At 36.0% G+C, this 27173-nt stretch overlaps 1 protein-coding gene across 3 annotated transcripts in view; it reads right to left on the bottom strand.

Annotated features, from left to right (window-relative positions):
- The window catches only part of LOC132107988 (ubiquitin carboxyl-terminal hydrolase 32-like), a 62141-nt gene that overhangs the window by 1460 nt on the left and 33508 nt on the right, over positions 1–27173 (bottom strand). The window contains exons 5-33 of one of the 3 annotated variants that reach the window (XM_059514394.1): positions 25902–26061; positions 19302–19433; positions 18936–19043; positions 18630–18745; positions 18197–18259; positions 17322–17405; positions 17101–17162; positions 16574–16676; positions 16149–16332; positions 15043–15221; positions 14320–14460; positions 13249–13408; positions 9278–9432; positions 8883–8964; positions 8663–8737; positions 8117–8255; positions 7727–7832; positions 7459–7632; positions 6526–6700; positions 6298–6449; positions 6101–6212; positions 4696–4892; positions 4431–4615; positions 3287–3373; positions 3071–3191; positions 2404–2595; positions 1353–1596; positions 811–1232; positions 629–721 (exon numbers count right to left, since the gene is read on the bottom strand). In XM_059514394.1, coding sequence (XP_059370377.1) covers positions 629–721; positions 811–1232; positions 1353–1596; positions 2404–2595; positions 3071–3191; positions 3287–3373; positions 4431–4615; positions 4696–4892; positions 6101–6212; positions 6298–6449; positions 6526–6700; positions 7459–7632; positions 7727–7832; positions 8117–8255; positions 8663–8737; positions 8883–8964; positions 9278–9432; positions 13249–13408; positions 14320–14460; positions 15043–15221; positions 16149–16332; positions 16574–16676; positions 17101–17162; positions 17322–17405; positions 18197–18259; positions 18630–18745; positions 18936–19043; positions 19302–19433; positions 25902–26061 — 4203 coding nt within the window. Of the gene's footprint in view, positions 1–628; positions 722–810; positions 1233–1352; positions 1597–2403; positions 2596–3070; positions 3192–3286; positions 3374–4430; positions 4616–4695; positions 4893–6100; positions 6213–6297; positions 6450–6525; positions 6701–7458; positions 7633–7726; positions 7833–8116; positions 8256–8662; positions 8738–8882; positions 8965–9277; positions 9433–13248; positions 13409–14319; positions 14461–15042; positions 15222–16142; positions 16333–16573; positions 16677–17100; positions 17163–17321; positions 17406–18196; positions 18260–18629; positions 18746–18935; positions 19044–19301; positions 19434–25901; positions 26062–27173 lie in introns of all 3 variants that reach the window. The other 2 variants (XM_059514393.1, XM_059514395.1) reach the window with 2 other exon arrangements.

Genomic DNA, 27173 nt, shown 5'->3' with positions numbered 1-27173 from the left:
GAAAAGTAAAAAAAAAAAGAAGCTATGTTTTTAAAATATAAATATTTTGTAATAACAATATACACTACTGGTCAGTAATTTGGGGTCAGTAATTTTTTTAAAAGAAAATCACAGTAAAGTGTTATATTATCACTTAATCACAGTAAAGTGATAATAAAGAAAATATATTATTAGAATATAATTAGAATTTTTTTTTATTTTGAATAAATGCAGTTCTTTTTAACCTTTTATTCATCAAATATATTAGACAGCAGAACTGTTTCCAACACTCATAATAAATCAGAATATTAGAATGATTTCTAAATGATCATGTGATAGACTGGATGTTATATGTGACACTGAAGGCTGGAGTAATGATGCTGAAAATTCAGCTTTGCATCACAGGAATAAATTATTCTTTTAAAGTATATTCAAATAGAAAACTATTATTTTAAGTTGTAATAATATTTCACAATATTACTGTTTTTTCTGTATTTTTGATCAAATAAATGCAGGCTTGATGAGCAGAAGAAACTTCTTTCAAAAACATTAAAAATAGTAATGTTTCCAAACTTTTGGTCTGTACTGTATGTGCAATAAGAATGCAAAATACTGGAAACGGAGATGTCAAAGAATATCAAGATCTTACCTTGCAGCTGCTGTCATTGTAACAGTACCACTTTTCATTGGGGTTTTTGGCATAAGTCACATAGTGCCCCCCTCCCATTATTCCTGAATGGCACTGAAAGAAAAACAATAATCCCAGCGTCAGAAAAGCTGCTTCCAAATGCAATTACTACACAACAAATCATGTAGACAAGAATCACTTACTGAGATTGCATATAAATTGTACAGGGGCTCCAGGCAGATGTCATTTCTTTGGTGAGGGGTGTCCAGGTCTGCGCTGACCTCTGAGTGTCCATTACTCTGACTGCTGTCTTGTCCCAATCCATTCACCATGATCACATCGCAGTCATTGCTTGAGGCGTCCAGTGACCAGGTGTCTTGTGCGTTTGCCTCAGATGTGATCTGATTCTCCCCGTCCGTCACTGTGCCCTGCTCTGGCTCAGTCTCACTTTCCTTGCTGCTGCTACAGGCTTCCAGGTTTTCTTTGCTGTTGCAGAGTCGATGTCGACTGCCCAGCTGGGGAAGACGCAGGCGCCCCTGTTTCCGCCCTGTATTCCTGGGGCTGCTGCCAGGGCTGCTGTTTTTGCTCAGTGGGCTACCCACCCTCCTGATGGAGCATGGGGTGCCTGAAACAACAATGCAACGATTAGAGAATCTCATATTGATTCAAAAGGTCTGCACAAAGAGGAGAGAGAGAGAGAGAGAGAGAGAGAGAGAGGGAGAGACAGAGAGAAAGAGAGACAGACCTCTGTCAGAGGTGGGAGGACTGGCCGCAGTAGTAGTGGAGATGGAGGACACAGAGGAGTCTCCTCTCTCCAGCCTCTGGAGCTCATCTACCAGGCTTCCACTCTGCAGGCTGCCCATGCTCTGAGACACCTCCCGTGGGGCCAGGAACGCACTGGGGTCAAAGCTCTCACGTGGAAACTTCACAATTTTCTGAGACTTAATCCAGCGACCATTGACAAACTGGAAGCGTTTCAAATGAACAATCTGAAAAAGCACAGAAAAATACTTGTCAAATGTAACAAAGGGTAATTTGTAATGATGCACAATAATTCACGTTTTTGTCATACAAAAAAAATTCTAATTCTACATCACTGTAAAAAGCATGATTTACAGTTCAGATACAAGTTTTCACAAAAACTTTTTTATTTTTTATAAAATATACACTTCACATTTCAGCCTTTAAATCATTTCTAAGAAGAGTGAAAAGTATTAATTATTATATAAATTTTAACAATTATTATCAATAAATTATTATATTAATTAACATACAAACACATTTTACTGTTTAGATTTTTATATTGAGTTATTTGCGTTTCGATCCACCAGTTCACATTTACAGCTCTGCGTGTTTGTAGGGTAAACACATGATTTTCACATGCAAATTTCTAATTTTTATTGTAAGAGCTGTGAATCTGAATGTTCGAGGGGGTGACAGCTATGTACATTTAGCCTATTTAGCTGTGCAAAACAGTTCACCGTGCTGCTGGATGTTGTGAATTAGTTTTTGTATTAAAATTATTTGACATTTATTAAAGTACTAATAAACAGTAAAGTGTACCGCAATTCTGGTCTGTACCCAGATTTAAGGCCTCTTGAAATCATAATTAAGCCTTATACAATTTAAGACTTATTAAGGACTCGCAGGAACCCTGATATAGATTTTTCTTGCTGGTCAAGTTGCAAACACATTCTAGTTTAAACATTTCAAAAACTGCGTTTTTTTTTCAAGAGACATGTGATACATTTATTCATACAGAAAAAGAGGAAACAGAAATAATTTGTGTTTCTGACCAGTACGGGAGGTAGCCTCCAGAGGTCCAGCTTCTTGGTGGCCAGGCGGTGAGTTTTACATTTGGAGCAGTAATAGAGCTCATCCTCTCCCAGCTCTTCTTCACTGGTGAAGGCTTTCAAACAGCTGTCCAGACTGATGGGTTCTGCTTGAGCGCGCCGACTCTGCTCGACACTGGGATGTTCTTCCACTATCTGCCCACATAAACATTAGCAATAGATTACCTGACACACATTAACAGAATTAAATAACTACTCAGAAGTCTGGACTATGCAAAGAGATAATGTATAAGATTTCAATAATCATACAACTAGGATTTAATTTGTAATTATATTTAAAAGTTTTTTTTTTTTATATATACAGTTAACATTTGAATGAGTTATAAAAACAGTTTTAGTCTCAAAAGTACCTTAAAAAGTAGTGCCAAAACCATTGATTTCATTCCATCATCTTGAAATTTTAAGCAACTCATTTACTATGACTTTGCAGGAGCTTTTGCCTTCAGAAAGTGTATATCAAGATAAATCAAGTCCTTCATTGCGGCATCAGACTGAATCCAGTAACATAAAGACCTCACCCTTCACACAGGGACAAACCTTGAACTGACTGAGATCTCAATAGACTGGCTTTATGGCTTTTAAAATCTTTAAACATCCTTATAGCACTCACCCTTTCCTGAGAGGTCTGGTAACGAAGGTGCAGAGCGGTGGGGTCCCAGTCTACAGCAATGTAAGCATTCCCCAAAGATGCTCTGTCTTCATTACAGTCCACTGTGCAGCCTCTGCAGAACCTGGCAAAGTCACCGAAAACCCTTGTCAGTCACAACAACCCCCACACTGTGTTGCGAGATGTGTGCCTGCACAACCATTGAATTTAAAGCCTTACCTGTACCAGGGACACCAGGCACAGGTATTACCATCTTTCTGTACCACTCGCAGAGTGAAGGGGTACTGGTAGCCCATACTGTCATCACTGAAAGAGAGAGTGTTAACAAGTTTACATAAACTTAGAAATTTTGGACACAAGTTACGACGTAAAATGAATATTAAATATTTAAGATTCTTGACTATTTCCTAAGCTAAGCTAAGAAAACTAAGGAATTGTGAATTTTTCAATTATAATGATAATATTATAATTTGTATTAAATTAAAAAAAAAGCAATTTCATGACAATTTCAAGCAGTTTTCTTTCCCACATGTTTTAATAAATTATCAGTACATTTGTCACCTTAACTACTTTCTACTGACAGAGACAATAGAGAAAGGAAATAATTGTGAAGGGAAATGGGATCTAGAAATGACTGCATTAAAAAGTAACTGTCAGAACAATCTTTATTGTTATCAGAATATACACAACCTTGCAAAAGTCTAGGTTCAGTAAGATTTATTTTATTTTTTAAAGAAATTAATACTTTTATTCAGCCCAGACACTTTAAATTGATAAAAAAAGACAATATTTTGTAACATACTGTTACAAAATATTATTTTTAGTATAATTCTGTTCTTTATATTGAACTTCATTCACTACAGAATCCTGAAAAAGGTATCATGCTTTCCGCAAAAATATTAACGCAGCACAACTGTTAATAATAGTAAGACATATTTCTTGAGCACCAAATCTGCATATTCTTAAGGATCATGTGACACTAAAGATGGGATACATTATTGGGTGCTAAAAATTCAGCTTTGATATCACAGGGATAATTAAAAATTATAAAAATATATTTAAAATTGTAAACCATTATTTTACATCGTAATAATATTAGTATATTTTTATTTAATTCCATGTCAGTATCTTAGGCTATTTTCATGGCAAACACAATTTAAACATATATAAGTATTGTAATAATATGAAACAATATAACTTTTTTTTTTTATTCAAATAAATGCAGCCTTGGTGAGAATGAAAGACGTCTTTTATCAATTTTGCAGACCTTACATTTTTGAATGGTAGCGCAATTCAAACCTGTTTTGGCAAATATCCAAACTAATCATCAACATAACCCTTGTGAGCTGCAGATGCCACTGACCAGTCTTGAGCATGGTTGCTGGCTTCCTGTGGGGGTAGAGGGCTTGCAAGTCGGGACACCTGGATCCACACGGCATCATACAGGTCCTTCTTACTCGTGTGAACTGTGCATGGCACAATCAGCGGCATACCGAACAGACTGGGCCTGTTCTTCTGAGAGGACAGGAAGTACAGCTCTGTCCGCATCTGAGGGGACAGACCTTGCACTTAGGATGCTTATGACCATCATGTGAAGTCTAACAGTGAATATATCAGTAAATCCTCACCATCTTTCTGTGCATGGCAATGATGTAGCCAATGAAGGGGCTGTCTTGCACTGGCACGGCATGACCATTAGGAATCCCATTGGCGAGGGGCTTCTCTGCGGTGCAGGGGACCACTGTGCTTGGCATGCCATTAGGAATCAGGCCAGACTTTCCAATGTGATTATTCCCTGCTGTCCCATTAGCCACAGGTGGTTTTTCTAAAAGAGACATTTATGGGTCAATGACAAATAAGAGTGTTTATGGTAAAGCGAAAACTTCTCTTCTAAAGAAGTAGCGGACCAAAACAATTTAATTTGCTTAATATTTACACAACTTCAGGTGATCCAAGATGTAGATGAGTTTGTTTCTTCATCAGAACAGATTTGGAGAAATTTAGCATTACATCACCTGCTCACTAATGGATCCTCTGCAATGAATGGGTGCCATCAGAATGGGAGTTCAAACAGTTGAAAAACAATAAATCACAATAATCCACACCCTCCAGTCCATCAATTAAAGGGTTAGTTCACCCAAAAAATAAAATTAGGTTGTGTTTTACTCACCCCAGAGGCATCTTAGGTATATGACTTTCTTCTTTCAGACGAATCCAGTTATATTAGAGTTATATTAAAAACTGTCCTGGCTATTCCAAGCTCTATCATTGCAGTCAGCAGATGTTGCAATGCTTCAGTCCAAAATAAGTGAAATGAAAAGTACCCATCTATATAAAAAAAAAAAAAAAGTGTTCTCAGACAGCTCCGGGGGGTGGACAAAGGCCTCCTGTAGTGAATTCATGCATGCATGTGAAAATTTTTTTTATTGATGGGTGCTTTTTATTTAATTTCTTTTGGACTGTTCAACTATAACACCCACTGACTGCAATGATAGAGCTTGGAATAGCCAGGACAATCTTTAATACAACTCAAACTGGATTCATCTGAAAGAAGAAAGTAATATACACATAGGATGGCTCATGGGTGAGTAAAACACAGCTAAATTTAATTTTTGGGTGAACTAACCCTTTAAATCCTTGTGAAGTTAAAAGCTGCACATTTGTAATAAATCTATAAAAAACAAAAAAAAAATACAGATCCTCCATCCATAAAATTGCTTTCTCCAGTAACAGAATGGCCAGAAGTGACATTTTAGGGTTAAAACACCTAAATGATGGATGGGTTTCTTATAAACATGCAGCTTTTGAATTCAGAAGACATTAATTGATGGACTAGAGTCGTGTGGATTATTGTAATGTTTTTATCAGCTGTTTGGACTAATTCTGACGGCACCCATTTACTGCAGAGGATCCATTGGTGAGTAAGTGATATGATGCTAAGTCACATTTCTCCAAACCTCAAAGAAACGAACTCATCTAAATCTGGGTGCCATTTGGATGAGTAAAAGGACAGATGTAATTAATTCTTGTTACCTGTTATAACTGGAGACATGACTGAGGTGGGCGAGCCAGGCACAGGGATCTCAAATGCACAGAGAAAGCAGTTCACTGAGTGTCGCACCTTCTGGTTGTCTTGAGGAAAGTTCTAGACCAAAGACAAGCATTTGTTTTAAAAGCCAGGCCACACTGATTGCATCAACAGTGTTGTTGTTCTGGTGAGTTGAGCTGACCTTGATGTTGGACGTGTGAACCTCAGCCAGTAGAATCTGCTCAGGTTTCAGGCTACACAGCTCGCTCAGCTGTTTTTTTAGGCCCATGTACTTCTCATCCATGTTGAGACGCAGTCCATACCGCACCGGAGTGGAGCCGTCAAGTTTGATAACTGCAAGTCAAAAAAGCTTTTATGTGAGAATGGAATATCTGCTGATGGATTATGTTTTCTCTGTGCTTGGCTTCACCTGTGATTTCTAAGTGCATGGAGCTGTCCATAGGAAGCGGCAGTGACAGGAAGTTAAAGGGGTCGAAGCGGGCACTTATATGGCCACAGGTCTTGCACTTCACCTGGGACCTGAGCTGCCCATGGAAGAGGTCGACCACGATAGAACGATTTCTCCGCAAATGGTTTTCCCAGGCCTGTGATGAGAAACACACAGATGTCATTAGGGTGAAGAGACTGCTTCCCATTACTGTATCATCAGTGTGCCCATATAGGTTCATTAGATTTAATTTATTCCCAAATTAATTTTTTTCCGTTAAATTTTTTTTTGACTCTTTAGAAAATATTTTATTAAATCAAAAAGCATGTCAAATTAATTAAAATCAAGAAAAAGCAAGTTTAACAATGTAAATTTCCATTTTGTGATTATTATTATTATTTTGTTTTACCAAATTCTGTTTTCCATTAATTTTCTGGATTGCATTTTAATGATTACATTAAATATTAATAATCAAATAATCTATAATTATTATTTTTTTTTTTTTGTGAAATAATTTGTAATTAAAACTTTTCTGCAAAATATATTCTGGTAAATATTCATTTTAATAACTTTATTAGCAGTAGTAGTACTATAATTACATTACATAATATTTCTGTTACAATTTCTTCAAGTTAAACCAAACTTTTATTTTGATGGATTGCTGATGGAAAAACTTAACGTTTCTGTTTTTATCGACAATTGTTTTACTCAAACAGTGAAATGCTCATGAAAAGACTATCAGAGTAGTTTTAGAGATTTTGTTTATGTGTTTACATACTCATATAAAGAGGATGCAAAGGCTGAAAATACCAAGAGCGTCCCACGCGCTTCTGTATGTTTGTAAACAAAACCGTGCGTCTGCGCCATTAATTTCCACAGAAAAATGGGGCAGAAAAACAGTAGTATGAAACTGACCTCTGTGGCCACTTCATGATCTGGCCGACCATCGCTGTCCTTGAGCTCCACGTACGGTTTCTCATGCACACGATTCAAGTCCTCATGAAGCCCATCCAACAGGAAGGCCAAAAGCTCCTGGGAGTCTTGTTGCTGGAAGCCGTTGAATCTTGGTGCATACTTTGCTATCGTCCACTACAAAAACATTTTTTTTTTTTAAATAGAATAACATTTTTAATGGAAACATTTGGGCTTGGTACTCATGATAATAGAGATGTTATCAACTCACTCTGAGTTTCAGAGGTGCAATGTTCTTCTGGGTGCCGCTCCAGAGTTCCTGTACCAAATCACCATAGCATTTTGCCATGTGACCACGCATTCCTATTGGATTGGTTCTGCAAAGGCAAGACACAGCTCATTGGTCAAGAATTATGGCATATATAACAAAAGTCAATTTCAAAACAAGTAGTTTTCTGCTGATCAACATGGCATGACCAACTCGAACGTGAGCAAAATCTTCTTAGCTTTGCACAAAAATCCAGATTGTGTGGATTTCAGTTGAAATGATTGGATTTCACCCACAAATTAAAAAAAAAACAATGGTAATCGTGACTGCTCATTAACTTAGTAGTTACAAGTGATTTGAGTAAAAAAAAAAGCACTGACCATATTTCCTTACCTGTTAAGCTCATAAAGGTGTCGTCCTGAGATAAAGTACTCAGTGAGGGGCTTGGTATTGCTTACACACTGAATACTGGAGTTCATGAAGCATGTGTTACCCAGGTTACTTAAACCTGTGGCACCTTTCTCTGTAGGAACTGCAAGAGAAATAACAAAATGTATACACAATTATTAGAGACTAAATGTTTGATTAAATTTATACTGCTCTGGCTCAACCACGTGAGTACTATCTCCATGAAGTTCAATTACTCAGTATTTCATAGAGTTCAACAGCAACATTGTCAGTGTCACAGCTGATGTCTCTCTTGATATGACTTCTATGTTGCTTTATGTAATTGCTTCTTGGACTCTTGCTGCTTGCAGCTCTGTGTTAATAATCTACTTGGTATGTGCTTTGATACAATTAACTGGTGTAAAGAATTGTATTATAGTGCCATCTAGGCAAGGTCAAACTCAGATAAACATTCTGACATTTGTAGATAGCTTGGCCAGCCTCCAATTTGCATAGATTTTTTCCAACGCTTTCCAAGACCTCTGACATTACCTTTGTGTCTGTCGATTTTGCTGCTGTTTGCAATGAAAGACATTTCCTCTGGCCAGCTCATATCTTTGTTTCGGACTAGAGAGAGGGGGTAAAGATATCTTAATATTTGTTCTTTTTCCATCAGTAAAGCCATGCATGCTTCACAATTTAATCCACACAGCTCAGCAAATGTGAATTGAGATAAAACTTTAATTGAGACAGATAAATGTCACAGACATACCCTCAATGACTAAGTGCTGTTCGTCTTGAATTTTCAAACTTTCTAAAGTGTGATCTTCATCGTCTAGGAGAGTGAGGTAATTCTGATAAAAAGACAATATAAATCAAGATTAGCATACAATATAATGGATGGGTCATAAATTATTGAAGACCTAAAGATCTCTATAATCAGAATTCTCCTCCCCCAATACCACCAATGGCTATTTTTGAGATGCTCCTCTCAAATATTCGGAATTAAATTGGAAATTTGTGAGAACAGGAATTTTCATTTTGAAGCGTTTCCTCACAGCTGTGAGGTGACATCTGTAACTTTATAATGAGGACAGATTTGCATATGAATGTCTTTGATCAGAGTTTGATGTTCTTTTTTTCAGTATCTGTTAAGGAGGTCCCCACCTCACTGTTGTAGAGCCAGAGGCGCATGTCCTCTTCTTTGATGCGTAACCTTTGGGACAGGTACTCATGAATGTCTTTAATGGTACCGATCCTGCTGAAACAGCCTGTGTATGCCAGCACTCGCTTCAGTGGGGCGTTCGGAGAAGGAACATTTCCTGAGTTGGGAATGAAGCAGCATTTAGCATTCTCTTTGTCACATACAATAAAATATTTAATACGGTTTCAAATACAACCCCTTAGAGATTTTCCACCCTACTGTGTTGTTATATATTCAAAAACTTAACTTAATTTGACCTACTATGCTAAATTTGTCAAGTAACACTTTTATGGTTTCATTTTAATGCAATAAAGAAAATTTAAAGTTTCAGCCGATCCATAGATTCTAATAAGCATGCTATTAAATCAACCAGTCACAAGGAGCACACAGATCAATACAGAAAACACACACACATACACAGCCCCAATACCTGATTGACAGACTGATGATTAGTTGTAAGGTAGCAGCAAGAAAGGGCAAAGGTCATTTTCAAAAGGAACATTCATCAATTCATTAGTCTGGGTGATTTAAGTAAAAATCATGTCAATTCTTTTTTTATTATTCCGGTCTTGTAAAAAAACGAATCAAATAAAAATACATATAAGCTTCGCACAGCAATTATTGATTTCATAGGAGACCAAAAAGAAAAAAAAAAGGTTGGTATGATTGCAAAGCAAACAATTATAGGAAATCAGAGAGCGCTCATCTTTACCCACAAGGGCTGGGCGATATGTCAAAAATATCTTACCGATAATCGCCTTTAAAAATTTTGCGGTATCTGATAATATCATCTACCTTAGCCCCACCTTCACCACACCCTGACGAGACAATATTGCTGACATGCACCTTAGACACACGTCATGTTCAGTTTGGTCTTAATTATTGCCACAAAGTTTGGTTTGACTTTTCTTAGTTTGTGCTTAATCTAACAGAAAACATTAGCTTTGCTGTTATTTTGGTTTTGCTAATAATTTCCACTCTGCTCTTATCAAATTTGTGTTTGAAATTAATTTCGTTTTGTGAGGAGAACTGTTGAGAAAAAATTAAAGAACTCTTTTTTAAGTTTATCATAGTGAAGCTGGACATTCTGGGGTTGATCGTAAGAATGATAAATGCATGTTGATGCATGTAATGCATGTCATATAATAATGTCTTGAATAAAATATGGCTATTTTCCGGGTTTCTCTTTCCTTTTGGCATCATTGCCTCTGTAAACACATTTCATGATGGCAAGTTTAATTTCCTTAATTATAACAATTGCAGTGTTGTTTTTAAACTTGTAGTCAAGCTATAATGTATTTGATATTTATCATGTAGGCCTATGACTAAAATCATGCAGGGATTAAAAACTAATTTGGAGTAAAACTGTTAAGGTTTTTTTCTCTCTTCTGGTAGCCTACTAGTTCGGAGTTCTTTCTTGGCATGTTTTTAATCAAATAAAAATAACTTATTTTTAAGCAATAAGCAGGGTAATTTAAATTTAATTTTTGTATTGTAATTTTAATAATTTTTATTTTATTAATCAAAATACAACGCCCACAATATATTATTCTGTGTTGGGCTGACAAATCTTCGAACGCAGGTGAGCGGAGACTACTAATGTATTTAAATGCAACAAAACGTTATAGTTTCTAAAGTAAACAGTCCCTCAGAGAGAAGCTCGGAAGAGAGGGGCAGTGTCAGCAGAGCTCATTAACATTTAAAGGAAAATGCTACAAAACTGCTTGCTCTGAGAACAGCTGTTTTTGACAGGGTAAAAACAGTTTTTTACACTACAATTGAGAAATTTTATCCAAACTGTGTTTCAGACTATTTATTAAGACCCTAAAGATTCATATCAACTTGTGGAAAATGGGCATCAGATGCCCCTTTAAGACATAACCAATAGTATTTATGGGATATTTTAATATAATTATTTGTGTGTTTATCCATTCGAATGTGTAAGAATTAGGGGTGCACCGAAATTTCGGCCGCCGAAAATTTTCGGCCGAAATGGCATTATTGGTTTCGGGCCGAAATAAAAAAAAACAGCCGAAAACGTAAACCGAAAATGAATGTCACCCGCCCCTCCCATCCGTGAGCAAGCGCTTAGGTTTCACTCACGGTCGAGCTGTTATCACGCGTCTGCCTATCAAAGATTAAGCATGTCAAAGGGCTGTCACAATAAAAAAAAGCTTGTCACAGAAGCTGCACAATCCATCGGACCAACCAACACAAGTTTCGAAAACGAAAATAGGGAATCGATTTTAACGGCCTTCTCTCGGAGCGCGTCCAGCTCGCCACTATACGCTCGCAGCGAACGCGCGTCACACAGCAACTGCAGATTCTGACACACACACACAGCCTATTAGTGCATAATATCAATGTAGCCTTCAGTAATGTTTTTCATTGATGTTATGGCAGTCCACATTGCTGACTTGTGTGCGTCTCAAGCGCCCTCTTTACGTTCGCCCTAATGCCTGTTTAGTTGTCGGTGGATTTGCCTATATTTGGCGTTGAAAAACGGATCAACGCCAAATATAGGCAATTTACTAACGATTCAATGAACACTTTGCCTATGTCTCAAAAATCGAACAGGATTTCTTTTTCACAAAAGTGACAGCCCTATATGAGAGGACACCAAAGTTGCAATATGTAGCATTTGTTCTGCAAAATCTCCAAAATTGTGGATTTTTTTTGCACAATTTTTAAAAAACTATTTTATTTGATGGAACATAAAACTTGAAGAATAATTATTATTTATATTTATTGTTAAAAATATTTTATGTTTTGTTATGTAACTGTTAATAAAAGTTTGATTATTATATTGTGATTTTTCAATTCAGATCTATTAAATCCAAGCAATATATATATACGTTTTTAAAAGAAGCCATTTTCGGCTTCAGTTTCGGTTTTCGGCCAAGTGCATCCTAAATTTTCGGTTTCGGCGCAGAATTTTCATTTCGGTGCATCACCAGTAAGAATGCGAGAAAGAGAGCTCAGTCCAGTGTTCGTGTATATAATATGCGCTTTTTGTGTGTTTGCACAGCACAGAAAACAATGCGCGAGTGCAGAAGTGAGTTCTATTTCGTCTTCTTGCAGTTGAATCTTTTGAGATAACAATAAATGTGCATACAGAAATCGAAAAGCAAGTGACAAGTAATTTGATTCCTGATCTTACAAATCTGATCTGGTTTCTGAAATTGGAATAGCTTTTTTCACTCCTACTAAATTATTTCATTGTTGCAAGCAAAATAACCTGTATGGTGAATATGGGCTATGTAAAATATTTTTTGTAACATACTAGGATTATCATTTTAGTATTTTTTTTCTCTCTATAATGTCGATAATCATCTGTTACCTGACTCTTGACATCGACATCACAATACTTTTGAGACATTGATATACGATAATATAATGATACGTTGATATACGATAATATAATTTCATCGTCATATCGTCCAGCCCTATTACCCACACCAAACAGTCTTCTGAGCTTGGCAAAGCCATGACAACTTCATAAATTATACTATCGCCTAACCACTTTTAGGGCTCAACAATAAGGAAGCCCACTATTAGGCCAGCGCTGTGTTTTCATTACATTTTATGTTTCACAATCACTTATATGCATTTGTTTGTTTTATAAACATAAATGCTGTGTGTGTGCACTTGGATGGGTTAAATGCAGAGCACCAATTCCGAGTATGGGTTACCATACTTTTTCACTTTCACTAAATATTTGGATATATTTTTGTATCTATTCAACATTTTATATTTAGCTGTCATTACAGTTTTTTGAACTCAGATGATGACTCTAGGTGTTGGCATCAGGATTTGGCTCTTTAGTTATCCAGACAGATCATTTTGATGAGACCGAGTTGGGTGTTTTTAGAAGATTAGAGGAGGCGGTCAAGACAGTGGAGGTAGCCTCTCTCTTGCTGCAGGCTTACGTTACCTCGGTTCATATGTGGAGGGAACATTCGCAGGCTGCTCATACCCATATTGACCCAGATGTTAGACTGAGGGCTGCGTGTGGCCGGTTGCTGGCGCAGGAACAGGAGGTAGCGGGGAAAGAGCTCCAGTTCTGGTTGAGCTGTGACTGTAGACATGATGACCTGAAGGAAGAGGAGACAGCATAAGCACAATGGAGAGATGCACTGGGCTTGAATACAGTGACACGCTTTCTTAAAGGTACAGTTCACCCAAACTTTGTTTCTTCAGTAGAACACAAAAGAAGATTTTTAACACAGACCGTTGTAGTCTGTCAGTCTTATAATGGAATGAATGGGAATCACGGCTAAATATATATATATATATATATATATATATATATATATATATATATATATATATATATATATATATTATATATATATATATATATATATATATATATATATATATATTATATATATATATATATATATATATATAAAAGCAACAAGACGATGACGCCTCACGCGACTGCTTGAGAACGCGCTCAGGAGGACGTGCTTAAGAGTGTTCAAACACTTCGGACATTGCTTGAATCAGAGGTTAAAAAAAACTATATAAATACTGTTGAGTTTCTTGCACAGACTGATTGTTTTGTGTCTTTACACATCAATGTATCGTCACGAGCCGCAGGGTTCAATTTGGTTTTGTTTGTGCATGTTTCTTATATTTTAATATTATATATAATTATGTTTTACTAGTATATATAAAAAACTAAACATGCTGCCAAAATTATTAAATAAATGACATGCAACATATTTAAACAAATTTATTTTAAATTAAATTAAGTTTTAGTCTGAATATATTAAAAAAAAAAAGATTTAAAAAAAACTAAAAAACAGCTATTTTTCATATGCAAATAATTGTAATGAGTCCTAACGTTTTACAATGAAGGTTACTCAATAAGAAATGTCACATCATCAGGAATATTGTGTGTCAAACACAAAAAAGTCAAAGCAAATGACATTCACTGATGCAGAAGCACAAATAAAATACCCAGGGTGGCACCTCTGATGGGAGATGGCATACATACCGGTCGGGGAAGGCTGAGGTTGGCCCCATACCAGTGGTAAAGTGCCCTCCATACCGGCTCTGGCACCGTCTCAAAGTCCCGACAAGCCACCAGCTGTTGGGATTTCTTCAGCCGGCCTCCCTCCATGGTCAGTGTGGGCGCCTGGACAAAACAGAGTCACACACTTCATATTGACAGCAATTTGCAATGGCAACTTGTAGCGACTAGTCGACCTCCAGTGAATAAATCACAGGCGATGTAAGAGTCCTTCACCACGGTCTTCTCCGATGACCCTGAGAGTGGGAGGATGGATAAAAAGGCGGATAAGAGCGAAAAGGTTTCATTTTGACTTAAATACTGCTATGCATGGTGTTGAGTACAGAAAGCCTGATAATACGGGATGCTACATTAATACAAAACTGCAAATGTGTTTGTGACAAGGCATTACAGAAGCAAGTAGTTTTATTTAAAAATGCTTTTAGCTTCACATAAAAGCATTCATTTTCTAGAACACAAATGTTACAGACCATTTATCACAGGATTAATTTGTTCTAGGTGATTTCAATTTCCAAAAAGGCACTTTAGTGTCGTTTTGAACTCTAAAGCTATAATTAGATAGAATAGAAGAAAAACAGCAGGTCCCTGCAGGTCTATTGAATGCACTTTGGCAGTCATTTCGATGGACAAGAGGATTATCAGTGGCTTCCTGGTTTTGGTGGGTGTTCTGGGCACATGTACACTCACCTTCATGGGCTCGGTGGTAACCAGAGGCTGGTTGTCTATGGCACCAGGTCTCTGCACAGCCATGCTGTTGGGCAAATGGCCATTGGCGCTGGAGAAACACTGGTTGTTGTTGTCAGAGATGTTGTGCTGCCGAGCAAAGCAGACATCTGTGGCAGAGGAAGTGGCGTGTGGGGTCAGGCCTGGGGAAGTGAAAACATTGTGTAACGGAGGCTAAACACTGTATCTGAGACTTTATGGCATTTTACTGGACCGGAGCACTTCCCATTAGGGCTACTATTCTTTGTTTCGAACACCACAGCTGAAAGTGTTGGAATATGGTATTTGAAAGCAGACTCTAATGCTAAGGCTGAGTTAATTTGATCAAATGCAGGAAAAACTTAAATATTACTAGAATCTTATTATCTGTTTTCTATTGTAATGTATTTTAAAGAGTAATTTATTCCTATGATGGCAAAGCTGAATTTTCAGCAGCCAAGTACTCCAGTACTCTGCAACATTATAAATCTGTTAACTGTCATAATTTAACTTGACCTTGCTAAATAGAAGTATTAATTTCTTTAAAAAAATAGCAGAAAAAGTCTTACTGATGGTAAACATTTGAATGGTAGCTTATGTGGTAGGCTCAGACATTGAGTCTTAAATTGTCCTCTTAAAGGGATAGTTCAGCCTAAAATCTAAATTCTGTCATTAATTACACACCCTAATGTCGTTTCAAACCAATACAATCTTTTTTTAATCTTCGAAACACAAATTAATATTTTTGATGAAATCCGAGAGCTTTCTGATCTTGCACAGACAGCAACGCAACAGTACTGTACCTCATTCAAAGCCCAGAAAGGTAGAAAGACATCATTAAAAAAGACCTTGTGAAATCAGTGGTTTAACCTACATGAATACTTTTTGTGCAAAAAAAAATAATAAAATAAAATAAAAATTTATGAATTTATTCTCTTCTGAATCTTAACAAATCTTAATTTGTGTTCCAAAGATGAACCAAGGTCTTACGGGTTTAGAACGACTTGAAGGTGAGTAATTAAGCAATTTTCATTCATTTTTGCGTGAACTAGCCCTTTCACTCTAGCAACTGAGTTTGTACTTACTATTACCAGTGCTCTCTGAAGCCTCCGATGAGCTGGAGATGTTATCAGGGAATTTTTCTTCTGGGGAACTGGGGGAACGGACCACTATTCCAATTCTGTACAAGATGGGGTCTATAGGTGCTGTTGACTGAGAACTTCTCATCCCACTGCCTTGCATTGACGGCTGCTCCATGACAATCGACTTATTATCCTGTTTAACACAACAGATTGTATTTCAAAACTGAAGAACCAGCTGATGCCTGACAGAAACAAGATTTTTAAATCAGTTTAGTCTTTTCTGTTGTCCACTTATAATCATAGTTCATAGTTTAGTTAGTTGCACAGTATGTTTATAATAATCTTATTTCAAAACAAATGAAAAGGAAAGTGATTTTTCATATGACTCCTTTTCATTGTTATGTAGAGGCTGAACAGGCATTTTGCTGACTCACATATCTGACATAGTCTTTCCATTGCTGCCACCACTGCATGGAGATCAGGAACCAGTTCTGACCGGGTTGTAGCCCATGTCTGCTCTCCCTCTCCAGCCAACCCCTGTGCCGTCAAACAAAACAGTCAATCAGTCAAACTATCATATTTATACACAGGCACCAAAATAACCCAACCAAACTCTCCTTCCATCACAAGACATCAATGCTAAACTTGCAATACAACAGACACACTGATGTGATACAGTATTTATAGCATATTTTTGTGCACCATCAGTCCTGCTGAAAAATCTAATTGAAAATAAAACTGTGTTCTCAATCTCTGTCTGGTTTAAAACACTGTTAGAGGCAGAGGAGGTATGATGGATGCTTATATACAGACAAAGCCTAATCATGAGGCTTATGGGAAAGTGAAATACAATACGGCCCTCATAAAGCTTGTTTTAAAACACTGAGAAAGTGCCCTGTAGGGACGCTTTTGAAATGAAGCAGAGTTGCAGACAACGAGTAATGCTGTGTCCTACTCTCACCTAATGATCTGGCCTTCCTCTTCAGGGGTAGCAGGACGCAGGCCCAGGACGATATGACACACCTGATGACAAACAGATTAACAAGCAATTTCAGGCCAGACCCAAGACATGTATACATTATTGGATTCACTAGTGTTTACAGATTTTAGAAGCATTTAGACACTTTTTTTTTTTTTTTTTTTTTACTTTCTCCAAAAATGCTACAAACAGCAGGATCATACCTGAAACAGCAAGTTGAGGAACTCATTGGCGAGTGCACTTTTCACACTCCATATTTGATAGTCCTCCAGGGTTAAGTGCCCTAGCTGTGAATAAAACACAAGATAAAGGTTAGTTTCATCTTAATCGGCTAAAAACACATCTCTTCCATCTTTTTTTGACCCTCTAACTCTAGCACTCTCTATCATAATTCCATTCTTAAAAGTAATAATAATAAATAAATAAATAAATAAAAATAATTTGTCCCTTTTAGACTTCCACTCTATTCTTTTTTTTTTTTTTTTAGAAAAAATACTACTTTTCTAATCTTTTTGTATTATATTTATTATACAATTAACAAAAGCAAAAAAGGCCTCTAACACTAGCTTGCTCTATTCTTTTTCTATTCTATTTGTTTTCTTTTTTTATTGTATATATATATATATATATATATATATATATATATATATATATATATATATATATATATATATATATATAACATTGCTATGTGTACTGCATTAAGCTAACTGAGACTTGTTATAGCACTTGTGTATTATTGCTCTTTTGTTGATTTTGATTGCTTCCATTGTCCTTATTTGTAAATCACTTTGGATAAAAGCATTTGCTAAAATGACCAAATGTAAATTTAATTTAAATGCCAATGTTTTAATTGCATTTGCTAATACTTACATTATATTTATATTAAATATATAAAGCATTATATTTTACATAATATTTCTATTAAAATTTTAGATTTTAATTAAAAGGGGGTGTGTATATTAGTTTTCGCTGTGGTTTGGAAGTGAAGTAAAATTGAATCAGAATTGGTATTAACTAATGCATTTGTTATAATCATGATATGCTATATGCAATATGAAAATGAAAGAACAATTACTTTTGTTGTGTCATGCATTTTCAATATGTCCTCTACAATGTCTGACACGCTGGAATCAAACTCCTGAAACATACAGAAGCATAAATCATGAAAGATCATCATGAAATCTATAACTGACATGAAACAACTCCATTAGATGTAAGAAACACACTGACAGCTCAGGATGCACAAATCAATAATGAATTGACTGAGAGTTTCATTTAAATGTTTAATCTCACATTAGTGCATATATGCAACAACATGACTGCATCTCATTTGCATTAATCACCTAATAAGCATATACACAAACAAAATAATGACTATTAATGCTATGGAAGTAATTTGTTTAGTAACAAAGGTTAACCAGATTAGTTCAACTGTACCATGTTGTTATTGCTGTTTCTGTGGATGTAAAAGGTTAGTTAGATTAGACAATCAGCTGTTCTGCACTTACAGGGAGGGTGTCTGTACGGTTATCCTTCCACACCTCCAGCAGCGCCACCACCATCTCATGGATCTCATCCCTGGACAGAACTCCATCCCGATCTACATCGAACACTTTAAAACAAACTGCAATACAAGGTGGAGAAAATAAGATGGGAAACTTTTATCATTTGCGCAAAAATAATGCAATATTGATTTAACTGTTTGTATTTGGCTTCAACAAGCAAAAGGATTTTATTCAAAAATAAAAATAAAAATCCTGCATCTGCTATGGAATAAGAGGAGCAAGAGAGGATGATAGAAAGAAAATACTTACACTTTTGCCTCTCTGCTACAGGGCCCCGACAGCACGCTGAGAGCCCGCAAGATATCTCCTTAAAGTCAATATGATTGTCCCGATTCTCATCAAAGGCATGAAACAAGCCTAGAAAATGGGAGAAAATGTCAGTGTTCAGATTAGCCAGAAAGTGTAATTGGATTCTTTGGAGATCTTTTATCACAAATGATCCAATACATTTTAAAAGCAAAGACCCACTACTATTAAAATAAGATAAACCATGACTTTTCTGGGACCCGCAAATGTTATAAGCGTATGATTCGCAGGTGAATGTATGTGTGAGTGTTTGTGTGTTTCGGTGCATTTAAGAATCTTTAAAAATTGCTGTAATGAATTATGCCTTACCTTCACTAAGCGAAGCGTGAATAGGGGGCGAGACAAGAGGGACAAAGGTTTCCAAATCAAAGCGGCCTGTCCTTGACTGGGCTTTCAGCAGCCAGTAGCGTTTTTCCAAGTCGATAATGTCTGATTCTTCTACTGCAAGAAAGGAAACACACACACACAAAAATCTGATTTTCTGTTTAATAATTTCTTTTAGTGTAAAGTGTCAAGCATCAGTGGAGCATATGCTCCTTGTGTAATTGAATATCAGTCCCATATATCTGCGTAATAATGCCATTAAACTAGCAGTTTATAAAAAAGTCATTATTTATTCACCTTTATGTTGTTCCCCCTCATGTTTACTACACCTGACAATATATTTTTTTTTAATCAAATAAAGTATTAATAACTTGTGAATGTCAAATATTAGAGAATGCTGAATTTTGGCAACTTACTGAAATAAAATAAGATTCGAGCTAAAAATAAAACTAAATAAAATACTTAAAAATATTAAAAGAATATATATATTTAAAAAAATGACTAAAGCACATAAAAACTCAAATTAAAATGAAAATATACTGCTGACACTGACAATTTCCTCATACAATGCTATTATATGGTTTAAGAAAAAAATAAAAGAAATATATTATCATACAAGTCATATAGACTCCAGTTTTATGGCACTAGTCTGTCCTTTTTATGTTTTTTTTTTTTTTTTATAAAAAGACCCATCTTAATATTGACTACTTTACCAGAATCTAACTGACTAAATGTTTATTGTTTGGAAGAAATATTCTTAAAATAGACAGGAAACATTTTCATAATAAATTAGAAACCACAGCTGTAGCAGACTGTAGGTGTGACATGGGCTCTTATTAGATGATTAACATTTATGATTGATTACATAACAGCTACTAGGTGAAAGCATGACTCACTGTAAACACCACAAATAGTCATTTTAGTTTGCTGGGGTTAAGAGGACCTAGGTCAACTCTTCTTGCTTGGCCATAATCTGTAGCTTAGGCTAATAGGATTGGTCTATCCCCTCCCACACTGACTGTCACACATAAGACAAGTGTCAAAACACAGGAATGCAAATCTGATCTTTTGTTTAACCTGATGTTCATTTCAGCCTCCTCCACATCTATCATTCAAAACACAATACACTTCAGAGAATGCACTCCATAAATAAATAAATAAGCGAACAGATCCATACAAAAAAGAGAGAGAGAGAAAGAGAGAGAGAGAGAAAGAGAGAGAATGTCCTGGGGATTTCTTGGGACAGGAATAAAAGGCATCTTAATGAACAGCCGCTGGATTACACTGAAACTCCCCTGTTATATCAGACTCCAGCACCACAGTTAAACCTCTGTGGTTTGATGGACAACTGGGAGTATGATTGGATTGGGTCAATAGTCATTATTTCCCATAGTGCTCTGGGAGAGCAGGTTTACTGTCTGAGGGCTGAAAACTGAAAGAGCAGAAACACAAGGGATCTATAGGGGTACGAGCCCACTCACTACAAATCACCATCAATGATTCAGTGTCAAGTGGTTTCTAAAGAAACTCTAATCCTAATATAAACCATAAAACCCATTTGAGATGCATTTAGCATAACACCAAACAACATTTAACAACAGATCTCCCTCTGGAATGAAGAGTCATTACAGTACACCACGTAATTAATGCAGTGACGAAGAATGATCATTATTCAGAGCAACGTTATTATTATTACTAAGAACAATAATTAGTTTAGAATAGCTGTTGGGAACTGAATAACTGCTTGAGTGTTATTCACTGATGAGCATTGGACAGCAAATGATAATCTGTAACACTTATTACGTGCCGTATGTATAAGAAAAGAGCCATCGTTTATTCTGAATGTTAACAGCCTTGATCGTTGATGTACATCTTAATATGAGGCAGTATGTGCAGTTAATTTGAAGCTAGCCATAGCTTGTGATATCCTCTGGTCGTGCAATGCATTATGGCATTGTTTCTCTGGTTACTAGTGGCTAGCGTGACACTGTGGGGCCTCTGAAGCGGTCAAAACTTTACTGTCCTGTAAGAAGGCACAGAACACATACAGACCATGACAGAGGAGAAATTACAGGTCAAGGCTGAGACACAGAATATTTATACTTTTAAAATGCATTTGTCAGTGAGCTGTGCCAAAACGATGAATAAAAAATATTAGTGGAAAAAAAAAGCACATAAGTAAATACATAAGTGTGTACCTATGTTTGGGTTAAAGATATTTTTCTCTCACTCTCTCTCTCTCTCTATATATTATTTTTTTTTCAGCAAGGACACGTTAATTTGATTAAAAGTGACAAAGAAATAATATCTGATAACGTCTACCATTTATATTCCAAATAAATGTCGTTCTTTTAAACTTTATATTGATTACAAAAAAAAAAAATTATATTATTCATAGTTAACACAAAAATAGTAACGAGCACAACTGTTTTAAACATTAATAATAAAAAAGGAATATTACTTGTGAACCAAATCAGCATATAATTTCTCATCATCAGAATGATTTCTGAAGGATCATTGCCCATGTGACATTGAAGACTAGAGTAATGCCTGCTGAAAATCCAGCTGTCATCACAGAAATAAATTACATTTCAAAATATATAATAAAACAGAAAATAGATATTTTTAAATTTTTATAATATTTTACAGTAATACTGTGATATTACCATATTTTTAATCAAATGAATACACCCTAGGTGAGAACAAAACATGGTTAGCATAAAGCTTTTATATTTATATATAGCTTCCATAAAGCTACATAAACACATTATTTGTAAACTACACACCTCCAAATGCTAGTACTCACCTAAAGGAGCGACTCGATCAGAGTTGCAACAGAAGAACCATACCATATTCCACAGCACATGTCACGGCTCTGGATGTTAGATATGGCATGTACCATAGCAAACGTTATGTTGGCAAAATACAGTTACTCTCCATTTCCATATGCAATCCAACTCCCTTTCCTTCTCACAGATTACTGTCACCCAGCCTTCACTTTCTTCTTTCTGATAGGCCTCTTGCCTGTTTGCACTTGGCCTGGTGTGAGGCATATTCTGGAAGGCGCATGAACCCATAAACCCACACTCACTCACACAGATCACACAGATCATGACTACTTCACACCAACGGCACACACACAGCCCTCTCACTGAGCTAAGAGGATAATCTGGAGCGGGCCGCAGATTACCATGGGTTGCCCAGGTAGTTTCTCTGATTGGCTAGAGATGGAGAGCCAAAGCTGTCCTTGATTGACAAAGCAAACTTCTAATTTAAATTTTACGGAGCCATTTGCATAATCACATGCTTTAGTTTTTTTTTTTTTTACTTTCTATCTTGTGTCTGAGGATAAATGTATCTTGTCTCTGTGACACAGTGAAAAGAATAAAGCCAAACCTTGTGCATTCATTCTGTAATGGAGAAATACGCAATAGACAGAATCGATCAGGATCTTACTAATATACAGCAAATAAATTGACTTTCCAATAATGACTGTATACAGACAACTGATTAATGACAAAGGCAAACAACTGCTGTGTATGCTCTTTGAAGCAACCTATAGGCAACTGCTTTAAATCACAAGCAGAGCAGGCTTGTCGATATTGGTTTGCTCCTGCCCTGCACTAAAGGTTGTGTTTCAAAGCCTACTGAGCTGGCTACTTGCATAGCATTATCAATTCTAACATCTGAACAAAACTGAATCAGTCAAATTAATTTTTCTCATTCCCAGTAAAAATATCCAAACCCCCTAACAAAAAAAAGAGAGATACATTTACAGTGCAGTCTAACACACATTTATCCAGATTTTTGCAGTCAAACAAAGCTACCTTTGTTTAAATTTAATGCAAAAATAATAATTGAGAAGAGTCTTAAAAATGGCTAACAAAGGATAAAGACAACGATAACCAGAATAACAGGTAGAAAGATAGAATGACAGACAGATCGATAGACATTAGACATAATTTTTAAAAATTCATTTCATTTAAATAAACCTACGTAAAGTCATTAAAATCCCTATTAATAAAAAAACCTATGCCATGATTTAAAATACATTTATTGTCATACCAAGTATACTCCGAATCAATTAACATATTTATTTACATATCACTTCAAACTTACGGATATAAAATTATAATTACACTTTATTTAGAGTATTTCTTTAATGCATAATGCACACTGCTTAATACTAAGCCTAAAATATGTTTTAATATCTCTATTAATAAAGACTGTATTATCTCTGTATAACAATCACAATCAAATAGACTTCAGTATATCCTTAGTTTACTTCAGCACTACTTCCACACAATTAAAGTGCATTAAGCAGAAAACTACTTATTCCTAAAAAGCAGACTTAAAGTATACTTGTTTAGTAAACTAAAAGTACAATTGCGGGATATAGTAAAATGTATTTGTGACCCGTGCTTGCGAAATGAGTTGGAATAAAAAAGAAAGCACTTCCAAAAATGTGTACAGAAAATGTACAACTGTTTGAATGTGGTCAGATCTGATTACGTGAAAAATGTTTGTTTGAATTTTGCCAAGACAAATTTCGTAATAATAAGGAAATCAGGCTCTTGGAAAGGTGCGTCTTATGCATGCGCTTCGCAAAAGTCAGTCAACGCGAAAGCATGGGTTTGAAAAATCATATTTCACTGGTTTGGATTCATCGAAGATTCAATATGAATGTTCACAAAGCTGGAATGCTGCACTTTTCAACAACACTTTATAACATGTGGTGAGGAGCAGCAGCGGTTGTCCAGAAGTCAGCAGAGAGTAAGGTACTCATCTCAGAAAATGTACAAAAAAAGATAATTTTAGATGTTTTATTACTATTTGGAGCATTGGGATTGCTCGACGAGGGCTTAATGAACTCATTTTTGTGAAAACCTCAAATTTGACTAAAACTGACTTCTTTAACCTGTAGCTTAAAATTAAACCTGGCATTTCCGACTCATTTTGCCAGCACGGGTCACAAAATAAAACGTATTTTAAATACATTTTAGTATTTTTTTCACTAGGTAATAAATAAATAAAATTGTACAAGTAAAAAATAAATGAATGAATAAATAATAATATTATTGTATTATAATTATTATAATAAAAAACACCAATCTAAATTGAAATCATGGCTATCACAGCATGGTCACTTGTGAATGTGGGTCAATTGGGTCATGCAGCACACTCATAAATTAAAAAAAAAAAAAATCACAGGCTTCCCACATTACGATTTCATGATAGCAAAAGCACTGAGTGACTAAGTGGGTGAGGGATCTTCAGCCCCTGAATAAATCATTGTCTCTATGCTCAGATGCTGTACAGACTTGGGGTCTCTGAGTGAATGCAGCCATTTCCTTCACCGTGTCAGTCTGGTTTTAATAGCTGGGTGGCAGTGACAGCTGCAGCAGGGCAGAGTGTGTACAAATGCTGTGTGTGTGTTCACTGAGTGGGAAGTGTTGCCTGTCACTCGCTATTATCTCACACAGATGCCTCTTTCCCGGTGGAGGACAGGCCAGCTGATTTGCTGATGCCTCCTGTGTGTCGGGGAGGAGAGGAAAGTGGACAAAACGAGACTTGCAACCTGCCTAAAACATCTACATCATGGACGATTAAAGAGCAGACGACTGTCAGCTTCAGCGACACACAGTGTGTCTTGTACATTTAAATGATAGCCTTTTAGTCATTGCTTATTAAAACCCATATTTCTGTAAGCAGCTAGTCCAGAAAGCATTGAGAGCATATTCAGAAAGTACTAATGGAATAGTGAGAGAGTATTCAGGAAGTAGAGGCCATCAAAGTTGGCTTCTGAATACAAAAATACCATTCATTTCTACAAACAGAGAAATCGATGTCTTATGATAATGTACAAATCTTTCAGGGCAGACTCATCATGAGCTCTGAGACTGATGGTATATACTTCTCCAAAAGCCATAAGTTAGTGTGATTTTCAACAGTTGCCTAATTTAAGAACTACACTCCCCATAATACTTAAAGAGATCTTCATTTATCTACCAATCAGAGAAGTTGTGGTTACCATAAAAACAAGAATATATGAGTTAATTGTGTCTACTTACACTATCAACTTATTTGTATATATATACATTTTTTGCAATTTAGACTGGAAGCTTGAGTAATCTAAAGCGGTTAAAAGAATTCAGCCAGCACATGAATAAGCTATATTTTAATTTGTACTAATATTTCACAATATAACTGTTTTTACAGTATTTTTGATCAAATAAATTGGTGATTATAAGAGACTTATTTCAACATTTTAACAACCCTAAACCTTTCAACAGTTATTTTAAATATAATTATATATATATATATATATATATAGTCATTTTACTATAATTGTAGCTCAGTCCCTCAAAAAAGTATACGAATGTACCTTCTTTTTCTCAGGCTTTTCAAAACTCAGAGATGACTGCTTTTAGTTCAAGGCTTAGAATTTGTTTGAAAATCATTTTAATAACCAAGAAGAAAATGCAGAACCAGAGTGAGAGAGTATTCAAAGAATACAGGCAGAGTTTTGAGAGCTTATTGAGAGGAAGTGTTCAGATAATATTCATAGAAAATAGTGACACTTACAGTGCGTGACACCTGCCAGGGTTTGATAGAAAGTGGGTGTGTCGCTGTCGTCGGTCAACGTCACACACACACCACCTGACAGCAGCCAGCGGGAGAATGTGAAAGCATCTTTATTCTGCAGAAGCCAGCTCTTAAACTTCTCATAATTCACCTTCTCTCCCTGGACAGAAACAGACAAAAACACTGTAAATAAACAGCAGAGTGCAATTCTCTAATGAACTCATGACCAACTGTAAGAGTGCAGAATTGAGAAGTTGGACTTCATGTTAGTTGCTTCCCCTTGTGCAGTGAAGGGGAAGCTTTCTCATTATTAATATGAACTGAATTCTGTTATATACAGATACATTTATGTAAGTGGGTTGAGTAAAGAGATAAGAGAGAATTTTAAAGCTGCTGCCAAGGGATAACCAACAAAAGTGCTGCCCTGGGTGGCTTTTCCCTAAATCAAGAAAGTGATGCTGCAGCAGGAAGCATGAAGGCTGAGAAGAGAGTGCAACTTAAGAAGAGCTAATCGAGAAAAAGAAGGGAAAGTATGTTAAAGCAAATTATGTGACCTTATTGGCCGCAACATATGCACGGTCAACCTTTTAAGCTTATTATTAGAGCAGGGCTATAACACAGAGGAAGCTCTCTCTGTAAACACAAGCTGAAATAGGGCAAACGGTTCAAACGGTGCTGTATATATAGATTTTGGCAATCAAGAGTCACAGGTCTGACAGATTGGATTAAAAAGGCATGTAATCCATTTATCAGCCAGCAAATACCAAATTGGGTTCAGTCTAGGGCTGGGCGATATGGCCCCAAATTTTCCCATTTTCACAATAACATTTTTCATATCACTTGATATCGATAATTATCATGATAAATTTTAAATCTTTATTTCTTTATTATAAGTTGAAAGGCAGATTTTTGTTCCTAAGTGAAAGTTGTTGAACCCAGACTGTTAATTGTGGTTTTAAACTACTCTTTATGGTCAGAACATGACAAACACTTAATGCTTTTGAATTCTTACACTTTTCCAGTATTTTTTTTTTTTATAAAATAAACATTTATAGAAAACTCTCTCAGTTTGTGCAAGTTATAATGAGTGATATTGCTTCAAATCATGAAACAGGTTTGTGTAGCCATACTTGGATAATGTGTATAATCAGCACAGTTTGCAGTGCAGGCTGCAATATTAATAATATTACATTTTGTTGTCTCTTAGAAATGCACATTTGACAGTAGCTTGAGTAGACCGTAGTAGTAGCTTGAGTTAGGATACAGATGTAA

The sequence above is a fragment of the Carassius carassius genome, chromosome 28 (genome assembly GCF_963082965.1).
Source record: "Carassius carassius chromosome 28, fCarCar2.1, whole genome shotgun sequence".
Lineage (NCBI taxonomy): Eukaryota > Metazoa > Chordata > Actinopteri > Cypriniformes > Cyprinidae > Carassius > Carassius carassius.
The sequence above is the reverse complement of the archived record's forward strand: the minus strand, read 5'-3'. Positions and strand labels throughout refer to the sequence as shown.